A 19,159-nucleotide genomic window follows, 5' to 3' on the forward strand; every position below is an offset into this window, starting at 1 on the left:
AAATAATGTGCCCAATTAGTGAAACATCTACATTTTAAAAAGTGGAATTACTAAAAAAAATTTGCTTAAACTTCATGAATTTTTATATTTGTGGATAAGAATTTTACAAATAATAATAAATATTTTCAAAAGAATATAGCTTACTTTTCTAGTCCTCATTTTAACTGAATTTCAAAAATTCTATTTCTACATAGCCATGACCCAAAGATTTAGCTACCTTGGAATTTCTATTTTCAACAGTAAAGAGGTTCAGTAAGTCTTTTTGCACTATTGGTGTATACCATTGCATGTTTTATAAAAATAAGTTTAATATTAATATTTCTATTCCACAATATTAACACCTAAATGTTTTTAACATTTTGATGATAAAGAAGGTTAAAGAGAAGTAAATAATATCAAAATTCAGTTAAAAATATAAATTATTAATGCTTTAGACAATTCAAATAACCCTAATTTCTACTGTGTAGTCTTCTTCCTGCAAGAATATATAATAAATGTAGCAATGAAGAGTACACTTTTGCAAAGTGCACCTAGAATCTTTCTATTTGTTAACTCGGTGTCATTATGGATTTTGATATGGATTTTAAAAGTTTACTTTTATCACAAATTAGTATTTTTCAACTCTTGCTGAGAATAGAATGCACTTTATTTTTACATGTTGACTCTTATCATCTGTGAGAATTTATTTTCTTAATAAAGATTATAACTACAAACAAAAAGGATAGTGTGTTTATCTTGCCAAAAACTTTTCTTCTATACTGAATGGTCTTTGATGTAGAAAGCTTACTATGACACATCAAATGTGCATGGGAAGACTGCAAAGACAGACAGATAAGGCAAAGAATGAGAATAAAAAATTTAGTTATCAGGGCTTTAATACAGTCGTTAGAAATTTCTCTTCCTCCCAGATTTGTTTGTCCTGTTCGGTCAATACTATTTTATTCCAACATCCCTTTTTCCAACATCCATTTAAAACAATAACAAAATTTTAAAAAAGAAAAAGAAAGAAAGATATTTACAGTCAATGAAATCCTGTCACCACACTAGGGGACAGGGGAAGGTGCTGATATTTTCCTGGGCATAGGGTATGCTCTTTAAATGCAGTACCAAATCACTAGGGGGCGGAAATTGTGTAGATGATAGATGCTTTGTTCATCCTTCTTGCGACCAAATCAAAGTTTTGACAGAAACAAAAGTTTTTGTTTCAAGCAAAGTCGCCTGAGAACTAGGTAAACAGAAACATTACATTAGGGAGACAAATAATTAATCAATCTGCAAGATCTCAAGTTTGTGTGTTCTGGAGCAGCTGAGTGGGACAGAGGCTGTGGCAGGCAGCAGCTGTAGACACCTCTTAAAGAGGTCGTGGCCGCCAGCCAACTTTTGCAGTGACAGACCTGCTGGCTCTGAGCACCAGCATCTGGTCGGCTTCACCAGGGGGACCAGGGAATTATAGGGGGACACTGGGTTGTCCAAGTGAGGGCCAGAGGTGAGGATCTCTCCCGGGCAGAAGTGCCGCCAATATCCATTGTACCCCTGTTGAGTCCTTCCCCATCCTATCTTGAGGACACAGTGCCACAATAGCTGAGATGTCATCAAACAGGATACCAGAGAATTCTCTGAAATATCACCTCCTCCTACTCGCAGCCGCACACTAGCCACATCCATTTGTGTCCTCTGCAAGTCTGGTGCTCCTTGCTGAGCAAAGCCAAGATTCACACTGGTGACAGCTGGCCTCAGCTACTGGCGCAGCTCTTGAGGCAACTGTAAGCACATCTGTGGATTGCTTGGTGAATCTTAACAGGTGACCCTGGAGGGACACAGGCTGGAGCTAAACTTGGCCTGCAGCTGAACCCTTCGCTGGACACCTACTACACAAAGCCACGCTAATAAAACCAAGACACTTGGGAGCTTTGCTTTGCACATAGAAAGAGACACAGAAAGGCAGCCAAAATGGGAAGACAAAGAAGCAGAAACCATTTAAGGGAACAAAGCAGAGCTCTAAAAAAAAAAAAAAATGGAGTTAAGCAATTGAACAGATGCAGAGTTCAAAACACTGGTTATAAAGATGCTCAATGAACTTACGGGAAGTTTAAATGAATTCAGTGAGAACTTTAACAAAGATATATATATATATATATATATATATATATATATATATGTATATGTAAATTTTAAAAGAGAATCAGTCAAAAATGAAGAACACATTATCTGAAATGAGGAGTAGATTAGAGGGAATCAATAGAGTGTATAAAAAGAGGATCGAACCACTGATATGGAGGATGGGAAAGCCAAAGACACTCAATCAGAACAGCAAGAAAAAAGAAGCCAAGAATATAATAATAATTTAAGGAGCCAATAGGACAATATTAAATGTAAAACTATCCATGCAATAGGGGTACCTGAAGGAAAACAAGAAGTTGAAGAGCTATTTGAAAAAAAATAATGATGGAAAACTTCTCTCATCTGGTGAAGGAAATAGACATAAAACCCCAGGAAGTTCAGAGTCCCAAAGAAAATGAACCCAGAAAGATCCACACCAAGACACATTATAATCAAAATGCCAAAGATTAGATACAAAGAGAGAATGTTAAAAGCAGCAAGAGAAAAGCAGTTAGTTACATACGAGGGAGCAGCTGGTTTCTAAAAAGAAACTATGCAAGACAGAAGGGCTTGGAACAAAATATTCAACATGGTGAAAACTCAGGATAGACAGCCAAGAATACTTTATCCAGCAAAGCTATCATTTCAAGTTGAAAGACAGATAAAGAGCTTTCCAGAAAAAAGTAAGCTAAAGGAATTTATCAGTACCAAGCCAGCATTACAGGAAATGCTGAAGGGACTTCTTTAAAAAGAAAAATAAGTGTGTGTGTGTGTGTGTGTGTGTGTGTGTGTATACAGGAATAAAGAATGGTAATAACTGCATTTCTAGCAGCAAGAACCTCAAACGGAAAAGAATTAAGTGCTCCAAGCAAAAGACAGAGTACCCGAATGGATAAGAAAACAAGCCCCCTACATATGCTTCCTACAAGAGACTCGCTTTAGAGTAAAAGACACACACAGATTAAAAGGAAGGAGATGGAAAAAGATATTGCCTCGATGGACTTAAAGGGTATTGTATTGAATGAAATGGGTCAGATAGAGAACAACAAATATCACATGATTTTATATACACATGGAATACAAAGAACAAAATCAACAACAACAAAAATGGACATAAACTCATAGATATAGAGAATATTTTGAGGGCTACTAGATGAGGGGAGTTGGGGAGATGGCAAAAAAAAAAGGCAAAGGGATTAAGAAGTATGAATAGATAGGTACAAAATAGAAATGGAGATATAAAATGTAGCAGAAAGAAACTAGTTAATAAAATTATAATAAACATGTAAGGGGGAAGAGAGGTACTAGATTTAGTGGGGTGATCATGTTGTGAGTTATATAGATCTCTAATCACTATGCTGTACAACTGAAACAAATATATTTTTGTATGCCAACTATAATTGAAAAAAAACTTATTGAATCATACAATGTAAATACAAGCAACTCATTGTCTATTATATTTCAATAAGGCTAGAAAAAAAAAAGCACCAAATCTACTTCTTGTAATGAATCCCTATGAGCGATTATGGCAATCATTTTACTTAATATATAATTCCATTAACAATTTTATGCTACCTTAACAGACAGAAAGCTTTTGCCAATTATTAATCACACTGGAGGAAGGGCATAAATATAAACCCCTTTTTATACTGTGGTCTATGGCTAGCTGCCACAATACTGCTAAGAAAGCTCGTTGTTGGTGTTATTCAGGACATGTTAGCCTTGTTCTATTCGAAGTCATGCAAATTTAGATAAAACTCTGTTTGTGCAATTTCTATTTCTTCAGTTATCCTCAAGGAATTGTTAAATAAAAAAAACAAATTTAAAATATTAAGCTCTTCAATCTGCTTGAAAAATGAGAAGTAGATAGGCTTAAATAAGTTCCTTTTACTTGCACTTGTAGTATTAATATTGAAAGTTAAAATATTATGCCAACCAGAATATTAAGAAACAGCAGAAAATTTTTACACTTTTTAAAAATAGAGATCTTTAAAAAAAATTTTATTAATGACTTTGTAAATTGCAATACCCACATTTGGTAAGGGTGCAATGAAAGAGACATTCAAATGTACTGCTGGAGGTGACATAAACTGCTACCACCTTTCAGAAAAGGTAATTTGACAATATACACAAAAACTTTAACATGTTTGACCCTTGATTCAGAAATTCATCTTTTCAGGATTTAGTCTAGTGAAATGCATAATTAAAGAAATGGACAAACATTTGTGTACAAGGGTGCTGTTCATTACAGAATTTGAAATATAGAAAAACTGGAAACAACATAAATATACAATAGCTGGAAATTCATTACTGAAATAATACACTATTCATATAATAGATTACCACACAGACATCAAGAAATATACCACTTGAAATATTGTATTTACAAGCAAAAAAAAAAAATGCTGAAAGTTGTTGTCTCTCGATAGTAAGTTTCCAGGTGACTTTTACTTTTTTCCTGTTTTTTTTGGGGGGGGGATATAATTGACATAGAACATTGTGTAAGTTTAAAGTGTATGATGTTTGTCGATTTGACACTTTTATAAATTGCAAAGTGATTGTCACCCTAGTATTAGCTACTATCACAATACTTACTGTTTCATTTTTTGTGGTGAGATTTAAGATCTACTCTCTTAGTACTTTTACTTTCTTTACTCCTTTCTGTATTTTCCAATTTTCCTTCAGTGTATGTCATTATTTTTAAAAAGGATTTAAAAATGTGTTTGCTAATAGTAGCATGGAGAAAAGTTTTCTTAAAAACTACAGTTCAAATGAAATTTGATGCTCTCTTTAATGTGATTGTAATTTCCAAATATTTGCACCTATTTTTGCATCCCATATATATTAAAATATGAGCAAAAGAAGTATGTCTTTTCAAGCTCCTCTTTTATCCCAAATAAAATCCCCTCAAATAAGACCACCATATCCTCAATTTATTAGGCATGTTTGGGTAATTTCTCTTCATGATTCTCATGGGAGTGCGAACCCTATTGTGAACTGTGCATATGAGGAATCTAGGTTGCATGTTCCTTATATGAATCCAATGCCTGATGATCTGAGGTGGAGCTGAAGGAGTGGTGCTAGTGATGGGGAGCAGCTGCAAATATAAGTTAACATGAGCAGAGAGGTTTGACTACATAGAGATCATAACAATTCAAATGCTTGTACACTCATATCAAAACCCTATTAGTGAGCGGCAAGTGATAAGGTGCATCTGGTGGCAGGCTTTATGGTGGCAAGCCAGTCGATGTACTCAGTTGTACAGCTGCATCTGGTGGCAGGCTTGAAGTCAAATCTGATACTTATTTCAGTCTGCATGTGGCCCGCCCACTATTTCATTTATCATATGCTCCTCTTTCTCGCATTGAGTACTTAGGTTTGGTAAGTCCACAACCTAATCCCAGCTGAAATGAGTTAAAAAAATAAATAAAAATCACTGGAAAGCGTCTTTGAAAAGGGGGAAAGACTCAGTGATGAGAGACCAGAAGACTCTAAGACTGCCAACAAAAGAAAGCTGCATTTAAAAGAAAATACCAAGAGTCCTACTTAAATTATGGGTTCATTGCAACAGATGATTCACAGTCTCCAAGCCCACTTTGTATAATATGTAACAACCGGCTATCCCACAAGATATGAAACCTTCAAAACTGCTTCATCATATGTAGATCAAGCATCCTGCATCAAAAGACAAGGCTTTGGAGTTCTTCAAAAGAAAAACAATGTGAACATGAAGAACAGAAGCAATTGCTGAAGGCCATCACTTCATCAAATGTGTCTGTGCTGAGAGTGTCATTCTTAGTGGCTGACCACACGGCTAAAGCAGCGAAGCCCTATACTATTGGTGAAGAGTTGATCCTTCCTGTTGCTAAGGACATTTATTAACTTTTAGGAGATGCTGCAGTTCAAAAGGTGGCACATGTACCTCTTTCGGCTAGCACCATAACTAGAAGAATGATGAAATACCAGAGGATACTGAGGCACAATTGTTAGAGAGGATTCATGAGTCACTGTGGTACACAATATAGGTTGACGAGGATACCGATGTTGACAAGGCTACAAAGCTTGTTTTTGTGTGATGTATTTTTCAGAAAGATGTGCATGAGGCTATGTTATGTGCACTTTTGTTGCCAACCAATACCACAGCTGCAGAACAATTCAAGCCTTTGAATGATCACATGTCAGGAAAACTGAACTGGTCATTTTGTGTTGGTATATGCACGGATGGAGCGGCTGTCATAACTAGATGGCTTTCTGGTTTCACTACTCGGGTCAAATAGGTCACTTCTGAATGTGAGTCTACACACTGTGTCATCCATAGAGAAAGGGTGACTAGCTGGAAAATGTCACTCGAAGTTAATGGCATTCTGCAGGATGTGATTAAAATTATCAACCACATTAAAGTACATCCCCTTAACTCACATCTGTTCACGCAGCTCTGTGAGGAAATGGACACAGAGCACACATGTCCTCTCTCATACACAGAAGTGAGATGGCTCTCTAAATAGAGATCACTGGCCAGCATTTGTGAGTTATGAGAGCCCCTCCAGAGATTTCTTTTAGAAAAACAGTCATTATTGGCAGCACATTTCAGTGACACAGAATGGCTCGCAAAACTTACTTACTGGTGTGATATATTAAAATTGCTTAACCAACATAATCTGTCACTTCAAGGGACAATGACAACTGTATTCAAGTCGGCAGATAAAGTGGCTGCATTCAAAGGCAACTAGTGAACACTGGGATTTTTGACATGTTTCAGACAGCAGAGATTTTGAAAGAGACTGAACCAAGGCCTTCTTTCTCCCAGCTGATGCATGATCATTTATTTCAGCTTTCAAAAGAGTCTGAGCATGATGTCCCAACCACAGAAGGTCCCCGAACTGGGAAGAAAGGTATCTATGACCTATTTGTGAATAAGCCGGGTGAATTGACTCTTTCTGTGCTAGAAGGCGATCAACTGCTTGAGATCACAAATGACAGTGGCTTTAAAAGTATGTTTGAGACGACTTCAAATCTCCATACATTCTGGATTAAAGTCAAGGCAGAATATCCTGAGCTCACCACAAAAGCACTGACAAGCCTACTCACATTTCCAACATCCTATCTTTGCAAAGCAGGGTTTTTTTGTTTGTTTGTTTTTTTGTTTTTTTTGTTTTTTTTTTTTTGTTTTTTTGTCGTAACAGCAACCAAAACGAGATTATGGGTAGATTGGACATAAGCAACACAGTTTGGGGATCACTGTCTCCCATCACCCCCAGATGGGACTGTCTAGTTGCAGGAAAAAAAAATCAGGGCTCCCACTGATTCTGCATTATAGTGAATTTTATAATTATTTCATTATATATTACTATGTAATAATAATAGAAATAAAGTGCACAATAAATGTAATGTGCTTAAAGCATCCCGAAAACATTCTCGGCGCCCCCCCACGCTCCCCTCAACCCTTCCACCCTGCACCCCCCCCATCCCCCCTGCCCCTGCCGGTCTGTGGAAAAAGTCTTCCATGAAACAGGTCCCTGGTGCCCAAAAGGTTAGCGTCCTCTAATGTAACCAACAACTGTAGTGCAAGGGTACGCTACAACCTAACACAATTTATTACGGGCTCTCAGCTATTGAATATCTGACACTGCAGCAGTCTCAGTACCACTTCAGGAGCTAATGGCAGAGTCTACTTCTCTTTGATGTGCAGTATTCCACATTTCTGGTACATAAGTCAGCAAACACATTCCCGGTGATCTTCCCAAGAGAAGAGATGAGTAGGGGAGGAATAGGTTGCTCGAACCACTTTATACATTCCGCACATATTAACCCACCAAACTGAAAAGTGGGAAGTCATTCAAGCCTACTTTAAAAGTGCTCAAAAGTTCTGATGCTAATTAGAGTAGTACAAGATTCCTGTAATGCCCAGGGCACCACGGATGTCTCGATGACATCTATTGTAGGTTCTCCATCAATTCTTCCCTCTTGCCCATCATTCTCTTGATTTTCTTAGCCCACTCTTTTCTCCATTTTCTGTGTTTCGCCCAGCACTAGGACGATAGACATTAGCCATTGCTGGACCGTTTAAACGTCACTTCTTGCGCCATAGAAAGCATCCTTTAAAGTGTAGAATTCCAGTGCTGTCAAGTCATCTCAAAAGTGCTTCTTAGTACTACTCAGCTAAAGAACCTACAAGTGACAAGGTTCAGCAACTGACAGTTGGTGGGATGGCCTGAGAACGCGAGCAAGTTGGACGTCAAACTCACGTTCGACCTTAGCAAACTCAGACGCGCAAGCGCGTGGCGCAGAGCCGGTCTCTCATGGCCGCATCACAGCGCCTGCGCACAGAATCAGGGCGGGCCGGGGTGGTGAGAGGAGATGCGGTAGGTTTTAGCACTCATACTGTCTTTGCTCGCTTCAGTTTGCTAGCCCCGCCTCCTCCAGCTGCTAGCCTTCCCAAACAGCCGGGTGCAACCCCCCCCCCAGCGCTCTCCGTCCATTGGCCCTTAGGCTTTTCCGTTTCCGCCCAGCCCTCGATAGTTCACCAATCAGCATATGCGTTTGGGTAAGCCCACCTTCTGCCCGTCGCTCGGGCTCCTCCGCCTCCTCGCGCTGCTGCCTCCTTCCACACCTCCTTCGTCAGGCGGGTGTCTTCTGGGGGCCCAAGGGCTGTCGGCGGCAGCAGCAGCAGCAGCGATATGGAGCTTGGGGCTGGTGGCCGAACTATTGCTCGCGGACACGAGTCCGGGTCCTTGAACATTCCGCCGCCCCGGGAGCAGGAGCGGAAGCTGGAACAAGAGAAGCTGTCCGGGGTGGTGAAGAGCGTACACCGGAGGCTCCGCAAGAAGTACCGGGAAGGTAAACAGGGAGCTGGGTGGGGGGGGGGGGGGGGGGGGAGGCATCATCGCCTCAGCCCCTTGTCTCCTCTCCGCTCCGGCCAAGGTCCCACCATTACAACCCAAAGGAGCTGCACGTCAGCCACTGCCAGTGCAGCTATCCCAGGCCCGGACCCTTTATGGTCGAGCCTCAGTCCGCGTCTGGCGGGCTCCTCCCGCCCCATTTTCTACGAAGGCCCTTCAGAAGAGTTCCAGGCCTGTGGAGAAACTTGAGTCCCCAACCCCTCCAATCTCCAGCCGCAGTGCTGAGATTATTGTCACCACACACAAAAACATGCCCTTACAGAGGAGGTGGAGATTTCTGGTTGCGAGAGACGGCAGGTAAAATCCATTTGAGAAAGGCGGACTGAAATACAGCCGAGTTGGCCCTCGCGCCCTCGCGCTTGACCAGACTGATTTCCTGCGGGATCAGACAGACCGCCTTAGAACCTCAGTCCTACGGGTTTAGCCAGGCCGTGTCGTAGCTTATTGGCTTCAAGGGCTGCGAAGTCATCAGGCCTTTTAGCTGACTGGACTTAACCTTGTTAAAAAGGGCAGGGGCTCCATCCATGCCCCACTCACCATATTCAAATACTTGATCTTAGTATTTATTTAGGCGGAGGAGGAAGAGATCTGGGGCAGGTTTTCAAAATACAGTGAGAACACAGATTCCCCGGAGAAGCCAGCCTTTTCTGAGAACCCTCCTATGGAAGATCGTGAGCAAAGGAAGAAGACTTAGTAGCTTTTGCTTAAATTAGTGTTTATAGTTGGGGGTCTACAGTTATGCTTAGCAATTTTTAATATAGGCCTTTTTACAGAGCTATTTTATAATACACTGACTGAAAATTCCATTTTTTTGTATGCCCAGGAGAAATTTCTAATAAAAATGAAAATGAAGAATAACTACTTGGCTCTCTTTTTAGCTTAATTGCAAACCGAAAAGTCTTCTAGTGTTAGTCTTATATTTAATTTAGGATTAGAAGCAAAATTATGTCAGTCAATGGAACAGACATGTAAGATCATGTTGCTTTGATTTACAAACACTTCAGTTGCTCTACAAGATTAAAAGTGTCTTTTGCTCCTTTGAATATAGTTAATGTGTTTAATTTTTCAAACTTTAAATTCAGTTTTCTTCCTTTGGCAACTTAAGCCTAGCTTTTTAAGCAGCTGATTCAATAGTGTTCTAAATAACTACTGTAGTTATTGTTTAGTAGGTAGCACAGAAAGAGACTTAAGGGGCATAGTTAAGATGTTGAAATTTGTTTCTTAAAAGGATGCTTTAAACCCCAACCCAGTTTATTCAATAAAATGAGCAGTTATGACAACCATTGCATCATTTTTGATAATCAGAGAATGCACTTACATAGTGGCATTCACTATAGATTTTTATGTTGTTTGGAGAAATGGAGAAATCAGTGGACACACTTTATATTAATTTATCATGCTATTTTGTAGAATTTTAAGTAAGTACATATTTTTAAAGAAAAAATGACTAGTATATAATTCAGTTTCAATTTTTACCTTTTTATAATTTCCAATATTTATCATTTATTCATAAATCAATAGGTTCCACTTAAATTAACACACTACTAATGTGTTATGTCCTCAAGTACTATTTATACTTGCTTAGTTCTAACATGTTGAAACATGTCTTTATACGTGAATTATTTATAATGAGAATTGGTAGTTGGAAGTTACCAGAGCTAGAATAGATACATGAAGTTCATAAGTGAATGATCTGCTGTGCTTCTGAGCAGGTGGAGTCCTGGCAGTCTGTAAACATTTGAATGAGACAGTTTTCAAGGCGTTTTAATGCCCTGAATTCCACCAGTGATCTAGATAGACTTCGGTAGGCTTTATTCCAATGATATACAAAGCCCATCAGTGAACTAGCAAAGTGAAAGATCTTAATGAGAGTGCCATTCCTACCTTTATTTCTGACATGTAGGTCAAATCTTAGTGGTTTACAAAAATCTGTGAAAAAAAGCCATCTGTGAAAAGTTCTGTTATGCATATAATCCCAAAGAAACAAGTTTTAGCGATTTTCTTTGAAGTTTTAGCATTGTTATAATACTAATGGTCCCCCAGCCTGCAGACATATTTTTACATGTTCATTTGCAAGTCAGCTGTGGTCATAAAATAATAATATAAATGGTGATTAGGTGCTAGGTCAGGTTACAAAGGCCTGTTTAATCAGTAACATACTTGAGCTCTAATACCAATAACTACACTCTTTTTATAACAATATCAGAATAGGCAGTGAAAATTCCAGCTTAGAATCTTGGAACATTAGACTGAAAGGAGGCTTAGCATTTTATCAGTGTTCCCAAACATCAGTAGACTCACCTGGGTGCCTTTTAAAAAGTTCCTGCGTTCCACTTCAGATGTATATTTTCAGAATCTCTATCATTGGAGTCTAGAAATTTGTCAGCCATATTTTGGAGTGGTGACCTAAACTTCCTTCCTTTTATACATGAGTAAGCTGAATCCCAAAAATATTAAAATAACTTGGTTTGTATAGTTCATTGTTAGCATGTATTTTTTAGGAACACTAGTTTTTCTTTCCAATTCCAAGCCTTATGGTGACTCCAAATGTTGGAATGGGAGGGAAAATGGGGAGCAGAAAGTAAGTAGCCCTAGAATTTGTGTAAGAGGATATAAATTGATGGGAATGGGGTGATCCATTGATTGGATAGGTATTAGTTGAGCTGAGACTATGTGAGGTGTGAGGTGTGGGGTTTTGTTGTTGTTGTTGTTTTATAGTAGAAAAAAGTTTTATTAGAAGGAAAAGTACACTTCCAGACGTGGAAGCGGGCCAGAGCAAGAGAAGTGTGGCTCAAAAGACAGGTGTGAGTTTTGGGGAAGGAAATAAGTTGAGGTAGAATGAAGAAGGCAAAACATTCACTGGATAGTAAGAACTGGATCATGAGTGTAAGGTTGGATAATATAGTTTTTCCTTCCTTATCTCTGGTAGTGAAATTAAAAATGAAGCAGGGATAAGAATAAAAATAAGATTTTCCTGTCCCAATCCATTTTTCCAACTGATGCTTATCGATAGTGGGGTGTGGGGTAGTAGATAGACTAGTGGTAAAGACTAGAAAGTGGGTTTCATGCACTCTTACCACTTTCCCCCTCTCTGTTCCATTTTACTGCTGGTCCTATGTCACCACTTAGAGATCGTTTGCCAGTGCATATAAGGCTAAAGTGAGAATTGGTGGTAAAGGTCAGTGTTCCAGGCAGTTCTGAAAGCTGAAGTAGTTACCAAGAGGAAATGGTAGAAGAATGTCTAGCAATAGTGATGAAAAGGGTTTTTTTTTTTTCTAGTGTCAGCCATTTATAGATAAGGAACAGTCTTTTAGATTGAGTTTGTATAAATGGAAATACGGTTGCAGATTAGGTGTTTTCTGTCTTTGTTTTACAAAATTTTTAAAAAATGACCTCCATGTAAACCAAAAATATTTTAAATATATCGTGAGTTGTAGACAGCTTTTTAGTAAGAAACAGCTAGTTTTACGTTCCATATCTAATTGAGAGCTGAAGTAGAGCCATGTGTATTTTCAGTTGTCTTTGTATGACTTTTTCCCATAATTCTAGTTATATAATCCCATTACTAAATGATTGTTATTATGGTTGGCATCTCTTTTTTCCAAACTTAAAGTATTCATGTAAAAATTCCAAGGAAATGTAAAGGTTGTGGTTGTTAGGAATAAAAGTACAATTTCCGTTTCATTTAGTTTTGAACTTTTAACAAATCTCATGAATGTCTTTAGCAAATTTCATTAATTTATTTAGTCTCTGAATTATTTTATATGCCAAAACTGATTAAAACAGTTCATGACATAAACCTATACGGTTTATAAATTAATCAGAGAGAAATAAAAATACACATTAACCTGATAAGAGTAGTACTCTCAAGGTCATGGGATTATGAGACAAAGGATGAGTTAGAATAGCAGTTTAAGATAAGCTGAAAAATACATTTGTGATTGATTATTCTTTAGCAAACATCTAAGAGAATTGCGGGTGCAAGTGATAAACCTTTGAATTAGAGATAATTTTAAACTAAAACCAAAAGTTCTAAAAATGGAGGAACGAATGTAATAGTGTTTTTCCTGATACGTTTTGAAGTGGTTTTTAGAATTTGGATAACCAACTTTATAATTGAAATTTCCTTATTTTCTTTTTTCTTTTGATGGCCTTCAACACTACTTTAAAATACTGACCAACTCCATAATCTCAAGAAACTTTGAACAGATTCTTTTTGTTTTACTTTTTCTTAAAGTGAAATTTTACCCTGTTTCTTTATATGTTTGTCCCAGTCATGTCCAATCAAAACATGCTGCTTTATTGTGCTGGAATCTGCTCAATCAGCAAAATAAGTAAGGTAGAGACTGTCCACAGAGAGGCTTGTTAACTTTGTCCTAGGAAAGTTTGAACTGCCATTCTAGCAGGGGGGAAAAATGAAGACTTTAATAATCTGTAAAACTGAAAAATAAAAGGAACAGTGACTGATAGTCAATTCAGTGAGGGGCACAGAGTGCCCCTACAATAGCCATTTGATTTTGTTATTTTTAGTCATCTTTGTAGTAAGGTATCTTTTTAGGATGTTTTTATATTTCAAAAGATACAGTAAAAGTCAAAAGTATTGGTGTAGATCTTTTGATTATTTTTAGAGAAAAAAATTAACAACAAATACAGTGGATCTTAGCCTTGGTTCCCCGTTAGTTTCATCTATGTAACTTCATGGAACACAGACATCTCTATTATTTAAGAGCTTCATAGATTATACAGTGGAGAAGGGTTGAGGGACACTGAGCTGAAGAGAAGGAATATAGAAGAAAGAAGATCATCTAGGAGGCTCATATTAATCTGGTTAAGAATTACAAGCATAAATAACAGGAGTGATCATGAAAGTAAAGATAAAGCCTTTTTGAAGGTCAGAATGAACTGTTTTAGTGACAATAAAGGGAAAGAATGAAAGATGATACCAAGATTACTTACCTGGGAAAATGTAAGTATCCATTACCATCCAGTTTGGAAATGTGTGTGTTGTTAGGATAAAGGCAGAACAGAGACAGGCAGATTGACTTGTCCTAGGGATAGTGGTAATGATATAGTTTGGAATATATCCTTTGGACATGTAGAATTGGAAGCCCTCTCTGTGAATGTTGAAGCTTTAAGGGCAGATGAACTGACGAATGGAGTGATGATAAATAATGTATAACTGAGGACAGATCCTTGGAAGATAGCAGTAGTATCCAATTTTACTTAACTACTCCTCTTTCTACCTTATGCTCCCATAGTACAGTTGTGCTTGCCTTTATTGTATTTATCACTTACCAGTTCACTTGTCTGTCTTTCCCGCTAAACTTAGGTTAAGTAGTATTCTGCCTTTTATCATTGTACCCCTAGTATCTAGCACCCATGCCTCCTCAACCTAAGGCACACACATACAAAAAGAAAGAAACTAATATAGATATTTCTAGATAGTTGAGTTTAATCTTTTTATATTTGTAACTTTTAAATTTTAACTTTTGTGTTTAATTTTTTATAATGAATTTATGGTCATATCTTTTGAATTGAGTATATTAGATTAAATTTACCCCTTTAAAAATGACCCAAATTATCATTTTGAACATCATTCTATTTTCTATATATAAAACTGGAAATAATGGAGAATATAGATATTGTAAAATGCTTTGTCCTAAACAAATATTTGATAAATGTTTGTTCAATCAGTTTGCCTTATTTTACTACATACTGTGAATTTTGTTTCTCCTCTTATCTGCTACTTACCTTCCCCTATCCATTGGTTCCCACATACCAGTGTCAGCCAGAGATTTTTTTAAAAAAGATTTTTTGCCAACAGAAAAATGAGAACTGATAAAGATGTTGCAGTGGTATAAGGTGTGTCTCTATGTGTTGGTATTAGAAGACGGTAATAGTTTTGTGTATGTGTGTATATTTAGTTATATTTATATACGCAGACTTCAAAGATGCAAATTTTGCAACTCCAGTCGATATCAATCTCCTAAATTTTGGAGGTAAAATTTGTACTAATTGCAAAATCTAAACATCTGAAAACCACAGATCTAAACTTCACTTTTATTATGCTTTAAGTGTATATATACCCACTGCAAGCATTATTTTAGCATAGGTTGCTAATTCCCATGCTTTTAGAAGGGCCTCTGAGTATTCCTTATTATTATTCATACAAAAATTCCTCTACTTTATAGAAACTACTGTTCTCATTTATACAGAAATTTAAACAAATGATCTGTATGGTTTGTACACATATCAATAAAGTTGTTTCACAAGAGGACAGCAGATGTTGATGCCATTGATTTCTGACTTTTGATTCTTTCCATTTCTCATACAGCATGTATTCAAAGATTTTTATGTTTTAGATTAACTATTTTTTAGCATAAATATGTTTATGGTAAGAGAGTGCTCCAGACACAGACGATACACTATGGGCCATATTGTATTTGTATATATTAATTCATGCACTGTTTTATTTTTTAATTAAATTTTACTCTTCAGGTTGCCCCTAGCCTCATTGCTCAGTATGTTTACAACTTTGCCATAGACCTGTGATTTTGACATTTGGAGAGTATTAAAATGAATGTTACCCCTCCAGACCAATTAAATAAAACTTATGGGTGATTCTGGTGTGCAGCCAGAGTTGAAACTACTGCCAGAAGTCTGACAACTAGTACAGTTGCAGACCAAATAACTGCATTTGACTGACAAAGACCACTCGTTTGTGCCTAGTCGAGTCCCTGTACTTTGTTGTAGTGCAAAAAGCTTTATTCATATCCATGAAAGTTCATAAATTAAAAACTCATTAAGAGAAGCAGGGTGTTGTATTGGTTAGAAGCATGGACTTTGGCATTTGACTGCTAGATTTGATGTGTACCCTTGAGAAGGTGACCTAATCTCTCTGTACTTCAGTTTCCTTGTCTGTATCCATCTTAATGGGTTGGTGTTAGAATTAAATGAGCTAATATTTATAAAATACTTAAAACAGCATCTGGCTTATAGGAAGCATTAAGTTTGTTAAATACATAATTAAAAATAATAGAAGTGTATCTGTAGCTGCGCCGCCGCCTGAATGCATTTAAGGACTATAACACTGAAGATTGAATGGTTTCCGGAATTTCTGTCTATGCTTTTCTATAGTGTCTTCTCCAGTATTGGAATGGTTGTAACATTTTTTTTTTTTTTGTTCCCTTTTACTTCTTACATTTTTAAGTTTTCATATGGAAGGTCTGATGTTTTTAGTATATTATGATACTGATTTTTTTCCTTTATCAAAGAAATAACTAGTTGTAGCATATTGGATATAAGATACACATTTTCAGGTGGTTTCTTTGTTTGATTCTCAGGAAGTGCTTCAACATCAAACACCTGGGGTGTTTTGTCCCCGCCTTAGGGTTTCCGCTATATCAAGTGCTCAAGAATGCTAAAAAGGCCGGTCTCTTGTGTGACTTAATTATGTTTATAAGATAGTCTCGTCCTGAACATTTTGTTTTAATGTTTTGGAATAGCTGCTGAATTTGTTTCCACTTGGTCATGAGTTTCTCTGTTTACCTCATATTAGAGAAAATGACCTTTAAAAGTTCTTTGAACTTGAATTTGCTAATCTAGTCTTCTGTAGATATGTATCGTATAGCCCATATTTGACAGTGTACCTAAGTAAAAATTAAATAAATTGCTAGTTCTGAATTTCTAAAAGTTGAAGACTTGTTTGTGATACTCAGTAAATCTTTTAGACTATTTTTTTTTAGAGAATTTGATGACCCTCAAATTGAAATAGTTTTTAGTTTGTAATTTTACTGTGCTCATGGAACATCATTGCATTGTGTGTTCATCCAAAGTTAGATTTCCTTCCGTCACCAAATATTTGGCTCCTTTTACCTCTACCTCTTTATCATCTTTTTTAAATTAAATGTATTAAGGTACAATTTATATACAATAAACTGCACTTAAAGTGTATAATTCAGTGGGTTTCAACAGGTGTATATGACTGTGAAACCATTACCAAAATCAAGATACAGAACATTTCTCTTGTCCCCAAATTTTCTCATGTTCCTTTGCAGTCTCTTTCTCCACTCCTTGTCCCACTGATCTCTTGTTACTATACATTTGTCTTCATTTTTTAGAGTTTTATATACATGGAATTATGTGATAGCTTTCCTTTTGCATTATATACCATTTAAGAACCACAATAGTGCAATGTTAAGCTTTAGTATCATGATTCACAAGGCTAAACCACCAAGAATAATGACATACCTTACATTGGCCTCACATTTACACTACTAAATTTCTTCTGTGCTTTATATCTTTTCAAATGAGAATTAGGATAGAGTTATTGAGAGAATTATTTTCTAATGTATTCTAATGGCATGTAAAAACATGAACCTTACCATCACCTGTTTATTTTTTTCACATATAAATAACTCATTTATTTAGTATTGTTACCAATAATTTTACCTTAAGCATATAGATTTTCCAAAAAGATCTAAGTACTGTTATCCAAGAACTTATGGAGGTGACTGCACTTCCAGCTGCAAATTTTTCTTTTGATAGTAACATGAAGTGAAAAAAAAAATTATAAATCATTTAAAAACAGTGAAGAGAGGCTCCGGAAAATTTTGAATCTATTGCTTTTCTAAACCTTGTAACTTATTTTGAGAACACTACTTTGAGGTATTCAAATTTTACTGCATTTTTATCACTATTATCTGTTGACAGTTATCACCTGCAGTTTGAATTTAACCGTAGCACCTGATTTGATTTATTTGTAATTTCGGTGCTTCCTGTATTATTTTAGCATAGTGAAAATACTTTCTCCCTTATTGATGGGGCACCTTGGTTAACTTCTATAGCTTATACAAGTTATAAATCAAAAGTAGTTTTTGCCTTTCAATTTATACTTTATAATGGGAAAGTCGTACTTTCTTTTAATAGACATATATATAAATAAGTGACTATAAGGATGGAGATGCATATATGGGAGAATGTAAGATGATCAAGTGGGAGGCAGGGTAGACCCTCTTAATGAATATATGAATTCAGTTATGTTTTGAAGGAAAGAAATTTGCTATACCACATGGCAGGAGAGAAGTTAAAGGAAAATATAGTATCGGCTCTTAAAGAGTTTAGGGGTTCCATTCGTTCACTTGAGTTTGGACCTGTAATACAGCTTTCCTTAAAATAACTACTTATTTCATTGTACTTGGTCCTTACAAAGACAGTTACAATTAAAGTACTATCATAAACTATTCACAAAACTATTAAAATGGTACTGTTTTGAATTAATGAATTAATGTGCCATTAATTTATTCCTAGTTATTAACTATTTTTTTCCATAGAAAGTAGCTCATGTTTGTTCTTTAGTTGTGACATAGAATGTGAATGTAAATTTAGAAATAACTATGTTATTATCTTAATGTTAACCAAGCTTCAGAATAATTTGGTTCATTGATTTCCAGGTTAAATTTGGTTTAGCAAACTTAAATTGGCATCAATTTTAAATTATTTATTACTTTTTTGTGTTTTAATAAATTGAAATTTATTAGAGAATGAGCCTTGCTCTAGAATTTTATAAGATGACCAGATGACTATCTTTTAGACTAGAACTTTAAGCTGATCTTAAAACTATGTATTTGAAGAAATGATTACTGATTTCTTCTTTAAATTTATTTTAGTTTGACCATAAAATGTGTATTAACTATTTATGTCAAGTTAGGCTGCAGGACACATTTATAATTTTGACTTTGCTTTTTAAACTAATTTTGGAATTCTCTGTATTTGGGCAGAGTGAAATGTATCCATTCATTGGAGAGTTTCCTCTTTTCTCTGTTCTCTCTCCCCTGTCTCTTTCTTTTTTCTTTTTTTTTTACTTACATTCATATTTTTATAGGTTGCCTGCAAGATGTGACTAAGAAAATAAATTATTAATCACAATGATTCTGAGTCATCACAAATGCCAATGTATTAAAATCATTATAAGGCTAATTTTTAATAATTGAGTGATATGATTAAACTCGAATACTTAAGCATTTCTGGTTCTGTTGACTACATCTTTGATGCAGAGAGCAGGAAGTTCTTAGTTCCTAATTTGCCTTTTGATAACATGAAAGTATTATTCTTTCAAATAAGACAGTCTTAAATCTTAGTTGACTTAATTAAACGATAGT

At 36.2% G+C, this 19,159-nt stretch overlaps 1 protein-coding gene across 1 annotated transcript in view; it reads left to right on the forward strand.

The window, feature by feature from the left end:
* The first annotated feature begins 8,638 nt into the window (after positions 1 to 8,638).
* The window catches only part of BMT2 (base methyltransferase of 25S rRNA 2 homolog), a 95,772-nt gene continuing 85,251 nt past the window's right edge, over positions 8,639 to 19,159 (forward strand). Inside the window, exon 1 of the mRNA XM_016138070.2 lies at positions 8,639 to 8,937. Within this exon, the coding sequence (XP_015993556.2) occupies positions 8,778 to 8,937 (160 nt within the window). The 5' untranslated portion in view covers positions 8,639 to 8,777. The remainder of the gene's footprint in view (positions 8,938 to 19,159) is intronic.

The sequence above is a fragment of the Rousettus aegyptiacus genome, unplaced genomic scaffold (genome assembly GCF_014176215.1).
Source record: "Rousettus aegyptiacus isolate mRouAeg1 unplaced genomic scaffold, mRouAeg1.p scaffold_m13_p_13, whole genome shotgun sequence".
Classification (NCBI taxonomy): domain Eukaryota; kingdom Metazoa; phylum Chordata; class Mammalia; order Chiroptera; family Pteropodidae; genus Rousettus; species Rousettus aegyptiacus.